Here is a 9,630-nt window from a genome sequence, read left to right as displayed (position 1 = left end):
TTGAATTTTGAACTCATACCGGTGAGCAGACATTAAAGCTGAGTGTTGAAAAGCATCATTGATCATCAGCAGGACTTGGAAATAGAACCGTGAGGGCAAAGACAACAAACTGTTCAGACTCTCATATTTATGTTGTGGTCCTCTGGAATGACCCAAACCCCAGACTGGACACTCAATTAGTGAAATAGGTATTGATCCCCTACATTCTGGCACACACAGATAGGCTGTGTGCGTATGTGGTACACAGATTGCAATCAATCCATCAGTTACTCAAGATGCTTATGATCTCGTTTTGTGTATAAAGCACACCTGACAATAGAATTTCTTCCATTCTGACTCCTCCACCACCATGTGCAAAACCAAAGAGGTGTTAAAGGAAAGATTTTAGACCTGCACAACACCATCAGCAATTGTGATTGTATATATCAGTCGCCTTCAGTCTGGAGCTCCATCAAAGATCTTGCCTGAAGGTTAAGGATGATCATGGAGGACAAAACTACACAGGAGGAGCCTGTGATTCCCCTGCTCAGGAAGGCACATGTACAGGCCTGTCTTAAGTTTGCCTGTGAATATGTAAGTGATTGAGAAGGCTTGAATCACATGCACACACAGAGGTTGAAAGATTATGGTTTGGGGCTGTTTCTCTGCTAAGTGTACAGGAGGACTTCACCGCATTGAGAAGCCAGTGGGCATTGCTGTGCACCATCAAATCTTTGATAAGAAACTTTTCCCCTGAACATAGAAGATGAATCATGGGTGGGTTTTCCAGCATGACAGTAACCCAAAACATACCACCAAGGCAACAGTGGTCAACTGGAAGATGTGAATTTCCCCAGTGAGGGACAATAAAGGATATTTCTATTAAAAAAGATGCACATTTAGGTCATGGAGTAGTTGAGCCAGTATGCAGACCTCAAACCTACAGAAAATCTGTAGAGGGAGCTGAAACTTCAAATTGCCAAGCAGCAGCCATGAAACCTAAAGGATTTAGAGAGTTCCTGTATAGACGAGTGGACAAAATCCCCCCTGAGATGTGTGCAAACCTGGTGATGAACTACAAGAAACATCTTACTGCTGTGCTTGCCACCAAGGGTTTCACCGCCAAGTATTAAGTTTGTATGTTTTGCTTGGGGATAAAATACTTTTTTAACTTAATGGCATCCAGTAAATGTTTATCTTTTATGCTTTGTGTTTTGCTTCTTTCCTTTAAAATAAAACTACCATAAAAATGATAGACTGTTCATTTCCTTGGGAGTGAGCACGGGTACTTAAAAGGTTCTAAACAATTCAAAGACTGTCATTCATAAGCAGTGAATGTTCTTATTTAATGTTTTAAACTTTTGACAAAGACTAAGTCAGCGTGCCTGTCAATAATGTGCCATGTGCCAAAAGATCAGGCTACAAACTGCCCTAAATGCTCATCATTTTCTACCCTCGAGTTGAGCCAATACCAGCTTGGCACTGGTTTCCTGATATGGTCATTTCCAACACGAGAAGGTGGAGCTTTAAAATACTGCCCCCAGTCTGTGGAAGCTAGAAAAGGGGCAGTCAAACCGAATCAGGTGGGCTTCTGTGACGGAGGAGGTTAAATTTCCAGTTCACCCTCTGAAACAAGCGGTTTTAGCTCTGTGGAGGCTGCATAAAGGTCAGTGTTTTATATACGTGCGTGTGTGTGATAAACTCGAGCAAAACTACTCCACAGCAACAAAAACAGTGCTGGAAAAAAGCACAATAGGCCGCTTTAATATGGATCCGTTTGACTCGAAACAGCTTGAGCTCTTGTGCAGGATCAAACATGTCAATATGGCTGACAGTCAAACTGTTTCCACTTGTAGGTTCTCCGTGCAAACGGCTTATGTACAGCAGCACTGGCTCAGCCATCAAAGGGCCAATGATGTGACAGGCCTGTGGCTGAAAATGTGGCTCATTGATTAAAAAGAAAGAAAGAAAAAGAGTTCAGAGGAGGCAGACACAACTGTAGTAGACTGTCAGCTAACAGCCGAGCACTGGTTCAGACAGACGTGCAGGAATGCACGAGCAATTGGAACTTGTGCTTCACACTGGGCCAATGACAGACACAGCACAAATGCAAACCACTGGAGTGTGCTCGCCAAGCTGCTTTTCAGCCTTCACCAAAGTTATTTGCCTTTATGCAAAAGTTTGGCTTATTTTATGATCCTGCACAGCTGTTAATATCAATACTTAGGAACCGGTATATTGTAGAAACCTAATTCTCTACAAATCATTCCCAGTGTAATGAAATGAATCTGTTTTTTTCCCATGCCTTATAGACTGCATCATCTTGTTGCCTTACTACGGCAGAGTCCACGTTGTGATCTGGATGGCGTTAAATCTTTAAAAGGATATTGAGCTGATAAATAAAACGTGTCACTTAAATTGAGTTTCGGACAAAGCTGCGCTCCTTCACCGATGAGGTCAGGAGCGGGAAGCTCGAAATAAAATCCGAAGCATGGTGCGGCATCTCTCAGGATGACGTGCATCTTGAGATATGCGCAATGCTGGGAGCGATGTTTGGGAAAGACTTCTGAGAATGCTTCCTGGCGTCATCACATGGGCTGTTTGCAGTAATCTGTGTTCCTGGAAATTAGTATTACTCCAGGAAATTAGACCTAAGTCACATCATTAAAAAGCTCCACTTTCAAGCTGCTAAAACAGAGTCCCCGTTTCGTATTCTTATTATTGCGACCACATGCTGCACGCTTTGGAGTTTGCATCCGCACATTAATGAAAGCCTGCTTCTAATAAGCTGCAGAATAGCAGCTGAAGCAGCACAGCAGGACAGCACGGAGGGGCGAGACGAAGTGAAGTGCACTGGGATTTTTGTGCAAACAAATGAAAAGTCAACATCAGGCAAAAACATGTTTATGTGGCCTAAAAGGGCCATAAATAAAATTTTATTCTCTCAATTTATTAACAAGCCACAGGAAGTCCATGACCGTCTACCACAGCACTTAAAACATCTCATTGGGGCGCAGTCCACAAAGACATGAGACCCATTTGAGATCCTCTTGAGCCGCTGATAAATCTGGAGGCTCTCTTCCTCGCTCTGACTTCCTTAGAAAAATAAAACAAAACGTGGAAATACTGTACCAAACTGGAGGCGGAGCGGCAGGGTGATCCTTTTCACACTGAGAAGGGTGCGTTAGAAAGGGCTATGAGTGCGTTCGGGGAAGCTTGAATCAAACGGCAACAACAACAATAATAAACTAGGAAAAACCCTCAAACTTTTTTTTGTGTGTATGTTTCGTTTCGTTTTTGCTAAGCTGAAGCAGAACATGTTTCGCTTTCAACCACTTCAGGATCGCCACCGTTTATCCATCAACTTCTTCTCTCACGTTACGTTTCCCCCTCCCAGCAGTCTGCCCTCTCCTCCAGAGCCCTCTATCGTGTTTTGCTTAAAATAAAAGTGAAATAATATTTATAATGATAAAACCTATAGCAGCAAAAGAGTAACAGAGGAATAACAGCTAGAAGCGAGTGACCCCTGGATTGATAAGGAAGGCATGGGTTAAAGAGAGGTCCATGAATTTCTGCCCGGCGTGTCGGGCCTGCGATGAGGGAGAGGCACCTCGGCGACCCTCTGAGCTCATCTTCCCTCGGTGGGCACCCTGCCGAGGGCGGCCATGATGCGGCTGAACCGTTCGCACAGCTCCAGGGTGGAGTAGGTGGGCAGCTTGGGAGGGTCGTGGAAGCTTTTGATCTCCGTTGAGCAGTCCAGCAACTTTGGGAGGAAGTCTGTCAGCTTCTCCTGGAGGTTAGCTGCAGTCAAGAAGTGAACAGACAGAAAATAAGGAACTGTCACCATGCAGTGAAAATCAGATTTTCAGGGCCATTTCATTAGTTAGAAAGGATGTCACGGTCACTGAGATTTTTAGTAGATCGATTTAAAAGTCATATATTTAAGGACGTTTTTCCTTCCCACTGTCTCCAAGTGCTTGCTGTTGGAGGTTTCTCTCTACTATTTTACCCCACAATATACAGTGATTTAGAGCAGCGGTCCCCAACCCCCAGGCTTCGGACCGGTACCTATCTGTGAGTCGGTACCAGGCCGCGAGAGTTGAGGCTCGTGTGTGAAATTTATGGTTTTCAACGTTTTTATCGTTAACTCTGTTTCCCTGGGTTTTTTCCCGTGTTGTAGTTGTGTGTCTTATTTTGAAAGAAATATTTACACGTTACCATAGCGACCAGAAAGCATTAAGGGGAAGAGAGGAGGATGTTACTCTCGATGTTGTTGGTGCATCTTAGGAGGACGCTGCTAATAAAGTTACACAATTACACAGTGAATTCGCGTTTATTATTATATTTATAAAATACCACAGTTTTTGTCTTGGTTGTATCATTTTGTTTTGTTGTATTTATCCGCGACACCTTAAAGGCCGGCCCGTGAAACTATTGTCTGACATTAAACCGGTCCGTGGCACAAAAAGGTTGGGGACCGCTGGTTTAGAGTGACTGTTGTTGTGATTTAGCATTTATCTTACAGCTACAGTGGCTACAGGTAGGTCCAAGTGTTTATTAGTGCAGAGTTCTGTGTTGTATTGTCATGACATTGAAATGCCATCATAGGAGAAATCATAATACAATACACTAGTATTTCTATCTACTTACAAACATTAGTATTGTATAAAATGTTATCTTTAGGTGATCTTTTTCTGTCAGACTTGTGCCTTCTGATACGTGACCTGAGCCGCGGCCTGATTATGGCGATCTTCGGCAGGGGTACGAGGGAATGCACTAGTAACCTAAGCCTTCAACTCTCCGGAAATATCTAATAGGCTAAGTGTGTTTCTTCTCCCTTAAGGACTCACATTCCATCTCTTGGCCCAGGTAGGAGCACCAGCGGTTCCTCATGTCCTCCACCGCCAACAGGTCTCTCACTGCGTCGTGGACCAGCAGCAGAGGGATGCAGGGCACCACCAGCTCATTCATGATGCCCAGGCCTGTGGTCACCTCAGGCTCTTCTCCCGACTCAAACATGGCGGCCGCTTGCTCATTTAGTTTCTGTGGGGCGGGGGGGGGGGGGGGGGGGGGAGGGACACTGATGAGTCTTTTATATCAAAGCTTTTATTAGTTACTCACACATTCATTTTGGTACAGACCACCCAAGAAGTTTCTTTTGGAGAGTAAAATTCTCTTCTTTTATTAGTCTGTTACTTAGGACTAATGAGCAGCTGTGTGCGTGTGTGTGTGTGTGTGTGTGTGTGTGTGTGTGTGTGTGTGTGTGTGTGTGTGTGTGTGTGTGTGTGCGCGCGTGTGTGTGCACACTGCACTTTGAGTTTTTAGCTGATAAGTCAAAATGCCAGCGTTCAAAATGCAAAACCACAGGGTGACATCACTGTGGCTACATCCAGTTTTTCTATATCATCTATCAGCAGAGGGGGTTTAAGAATACTGAAACAAAACGGCACATTTAATGTTTTTAAATAGATTTACAAAAGCCTGAGGAATCTGTGAGGTCCACTAAATGGGATGAATGGCCTGTTTTCAGCGTCTTTTTTCTGCAGGATGATTGCATTTGTCTCTGCCTATCAGGGACCCTCACACTGACATATGCCAGCTCGCCCAACGTCAATAACCCCACAAACATCGCTGCTGTTTAGATTTCTATCTTCATTCATTTCCAAAGTAATAGGAAAACTGCATATTTTAGTTTTATAGAAATCCCTCAGTCAGAACATGGTATATCAACCTCAGATGGAAACTAGCGAGCTAATTTCCAAGTCCTTTAAACCTCGTAAATCCTCTTTTTCATGGATGCCATGATGTCAAACTTCACTGTAACACCCCAGAGAGAAGCCACATTGAACATTTTGGGAAACGGAGAAGAGTTTGGCCCTGGAAATGCCTAATGACGTCAGGCTTAAGAGGAGGATTGACGAGCAGGCTGCTAGAACAAACCTCTTGTTGCTGTCGCAGCACTGGTGTGCTCCCGTCCCTCTGACTTACACAGAATCAGTGCCTCACACCTGTCCCTTCACACCCTGCTCCCTCACAAATCAACTCCCCCGTAGTCTGAAAACCTCAGCAAAACTTTCTTTACTCTAAATTGTGTCGTTTCCTTTTCTTCTGTTAGACGAGTACTCAACAGTAATCCCAGGTATCATTAATATCACAGAATATCTTTAAGTCGCTGGAACTAAAGGATCCTGACATTTAACAGGTAAGCTTTTCTCTCTGGTCGAGGCCTCAAACACCTTGCTGTCACACACAAACTCCCTGACCTTGTCTCTGAAGAAACGAGCTGTCTGGAATCAGAGACTGCAGGGTGGAATTGCAAAACATCCAAATACATTAACTGTGTCAATGTTAGCAGTGTTTTCAATTAAAACAAGAGCTGAAGGTAAACAGCTGAGTGCACACAGCTAGACGTTCTGGCCAGAGAACTAAGATGGGCAATCGCCCTGCACAGTCCTGAGGTTTGAGGTTAGCTGAGGACACGCTCGTGTCTCATGGTAATGTGTTTACACTCACTGGCCCTCCTGCTTCCTATTCCCACTCCAGTGATTACATTACAAGCACAATGCCAGTGTAAGGTTACTGAGTGCAGCAGCGAGAGGGCTGCTAAAGACCAGTATGAGGCTGATCGGACCAAACTACCCCCAGCCCTAACCAATAATACCCGAGCATAGCCTGGAGCTTGGTGGGAGTGAAATGAAAAGGGGCTCACTTCACAACGCTGAGAGGATTTTCATCTGTCAGTATCAGATGAAAAATCTTCAGTGGAATCTTTTGTGGGCTGCGAGCAAGCCAGAGCAATATCTCAGCAAAAGCAATTTGATTATGGTGCTCTGCTCGGTGTCGGAGGGGAACGTCTAGCCGTGAGAGTTTTGCTGAGTCACTTTAGCAGAGGAAGTTTGACACAGAGGAAAGGGAGTGACACAGAAGAGACGGAGATCACAGAGAAGAGCTGCTTGATGCAAAGGCTTCCGTTCCAAGCAGCTTCTTTGAAGTCGCTTTGTTTAAGTCGGAAAACACGGCACACAGGGCTCACCAGCAAACACTCTCGACGGTAATGGCCGAGCAGCTCCTCGTCGTGCCCTCTGTACAGGCCTTTTAACAAAAGCTCCTTGTTGTACTGGTAGGCGTAAATCAGATACATGAGAGCCTCCACATAACTGGAAAGAAAGATATTACATTCAGATAAAACTGTAGCAAAGACACACTGGCGGCTCACAGAGTAACACAAAAAATGAACTCGGTGAACCCACTGCACAACTTTAAAGCTGGGGAGCTGCACGATTGTAAGCTGCTGCCCCCTGCAGGTAAACACCAAGATGGGAAATTACATGAAAATAAAGGAAAATGCGAAATCAGTTAAATCTCTACGGAGACGCTGGGTTTGTTTGTTTGAGGTTTTTTATACATTTGCTAAAGAGGCGTCAACATACTTTGTCTTCTGGAAGAGCTCCAAACCGGTCACCATGAGGATGGTGGTTTCACGAAAGTTCCTGTAGTCCTGATGCCATATCTGATGGAGACAAGCCAAAGTCAGATTGTCCAGCCAGTATGAATCTGCTCAAATGTACAGTTTTAGACGAACAAAAGACAGACAGCACAACTTCTGACCTCATATTCATCCATGTTGACCTCCTCGGGTTTAATCAGGTCCAGTTTGGCACGTGCCACATTCATAATGCTCTTACATCTGTGAGAGGAAGAGGGACGGGGGGTTACTGAAACGGAGCTGGTGAGTCATCGTGAGGTACTCCAGGAGATAAAACGCTCCACCCTGCCCCTAGGCCTTAACGTGGCTTAATGAATCACTCTTTAGTGCTGAGAGGACTAGTGAAGCACTCCTCCAGAGGCTCCTATTGAGGCCACATTCACACATAAATCTAATTATCTCGCTCAAAATAGAGGAGAAGGGAGAAATCAATTTTTCTCTCATGAATATGGATCGAGGCCAACAAGCATAGCTGAAAAGTTTTAAGAAATAGTAAGGGACATTACACACCCTAATGACACCAAAATGTCAGAGTTAAAAGAGGGGGGATCTTGATATACAGCAGTGGTAATTTGAAAAGAAAAAGTCAGTATTGGACATGTGCCTTGTATGATTTGTGTTCGAACAAAAGGCAGAAGGCGTGCAGATCAGAGAGGATTAGCAGCATGAAAGTGTTGCTCTGATGAGACACAGCCAGTCTGTGCTGAGAGTAAAACGGGAGCTCTTACAGTCTCTGCTACCCTCTGCTGGTCACTACGAAGAACCGATTTCAGGTAACCAACTCGATTCTGACACAGCCAGGGGAAAAAAAATGCAACATGATCATTTTTTAAATTACAAGCTTGTGGCAGAGTGAGGACTACACCTCTCATCGAAGGCGAGGTTCCTGTCAGCAAACTGTGTGAGCAGAGTCCTCTCCAGAATCTTCTTGGGTGCCTGGTTTTGGATGAAGTAAACGATGATGTGCTGTAGTCGGTAGTCATTCTCAACCGGCGTGTCTTCTTGGGCAAATCTCAAGAGACGTCCATACTCCATCTTGATGGCCTGAACAAAGAGACAAAGGAAAAATAAGCTACTTGTCACTGTGTGAGAGAGAAGTTACTTAAGTAAATGACAGCTTAATTTAAGCAGCACACCTGAGTGTCGCATGTGTACATGTAAGCCCCTAAAACTATTCCACTATCACAAACAGAATCCAAATCTGTGGGAAACACTGCAGTGGTCTGAGGAACAATGTTACACTGGAACACAATAACAGAAGAGGAGGTGAAGGAAGTGAGTGAGAGCGGAAAGGAGAGAGAGGTTGTACCTTAAAAAAGGCCGCCTCGGGCCCATTCTTTTCATACACGCTGCTGGATTTGCCAATGGCCATAATTACACCCTGCATGTCGGGGGTCATCATCGCCTGCCCAGGAAGCAGGAACCATGTTAAACAAGGCCCTGGTGATGAACTGAGCAAGGTCAGGCACTGTGTTATCTGCTCTAACTTTCTACAGCAAGGCGTACCATAGTCAGGACATGCCAAACATCACTCAGCAGTCCATGCACCGGTTGGTTAGACGGGCAAAAGTCGGCGGGGATGCGACCAGTCAGTTTAAGAGGCGGAACGCGCAGTGCTCACAAGGATAATGTGTAAAAACCAAGACAGCCTTATGAAAAATGTGTGACAGACAACCCAGAGTGCAGGAAGACAGGCTGGAGCAGCAGCCCTACAGAGGATATTCAGCACTCAGTACACACTGACCAGCAAACTACCGCCAACATTTACAGAAACATTGATTCCATGATAGCTGCATGAAAGCTATCTGTTCATTTTTACCTCTGCCAAGGAGGGTTGATGTTTTTGGTAGCACTTGTGTGCGTGCGTGTCATTCTGTAAACACGGCAGCTCGAGAAGATTTGAATAAATGCTGATAAAACTTTCTTGGGGTGTAGGTGGGGTGGAGTTAACAATCCACGTTGAAAGAAAGGAGGAATATCGTTCTCGTTAGAGATACTTTAGCATCACATTATATAATAAACTCAAGTTAATCGGTCCGGTTATTTATCCATCACCTATTCCGACATAATGTTGGTGTAATCAAAGTCATGTCTGTCATGCTACATACAACTTCTTACACTGTTGTTTAAAAAGAACAAAACACAACACTGCCTCCTTAAAAGTA

The 9,630-nt window shown here is 44.5% G+C and overlaps 1 protein-coding gene across 5 annotated transcripts in view; it reads right to left on the bottom strand.

The window, feature by feature from the left end:
- Positions 1-999: 999 nt before the first annotated feature.
- The window catches only part of usp25 (ubiquitin specific peptidase 25), a 38,196-nt gene continuing 29,565 nt past the window's right edge, over positions 1,000-9,630 (bottom strand). The window contains exons 20-26 of one of the 5 annotated variants that reach the window (XM_080867419.1): positions 8,775-8,870; positions 8,331-8,509; positions 7,588-7,666; positions 7,410-7,489; positions 7,013-7,136; positions 4,830-5,022; positions 1,000-3,780 (exon numbers count right to left, since the gene is read on the bottom strand). In XM_080867419.1, coding sequence (XP_080723545.1) covers positions 3,608-3,780; positions 4,830-5,022; positions 7,013-7,136; positions 7,410-7,489; positions 7,588-7,666; positions 8,331-8,509; positions 8,775-8,870 — 924 coding nt within the window. In that variant the 3' untranslated portion in view covers positions 1,000-3,607. The remainder of the gene's footprint in view (positions 3,781-4,829; positions 5,023-7,012; positions 7,137-7,409; positions 7,490-7,587; positions 7,667-8,330; positions 8,510-8,774; positions 8,871-9,630) is intronic. The other 4 variants (XM_080867423.1, XM_080867420.1, XM_080867421.1 and 1 more) reach the window with 4 other exon arrangements.

The sequence above is a fragment of the Rhamphochromis sp. 'chilingali' genome (assembly GCF_963969265.1).
Source record: "Rhamphochromis sp. 'chilingali' genome assembly, chromosome: 19".
In the NCBI taxonomy this organism is placed as follows: domain Eukaryota; kingdom Metazoa; phylum Chordata; class Actinopteri; order Cichliformes; family Cichlidae; genus Rhamphochromis; species Rhamphochromis sp. 'chilingali'.
This window is presented reverse-complemented; position numbering and strand designations above follow the sequence as displayed.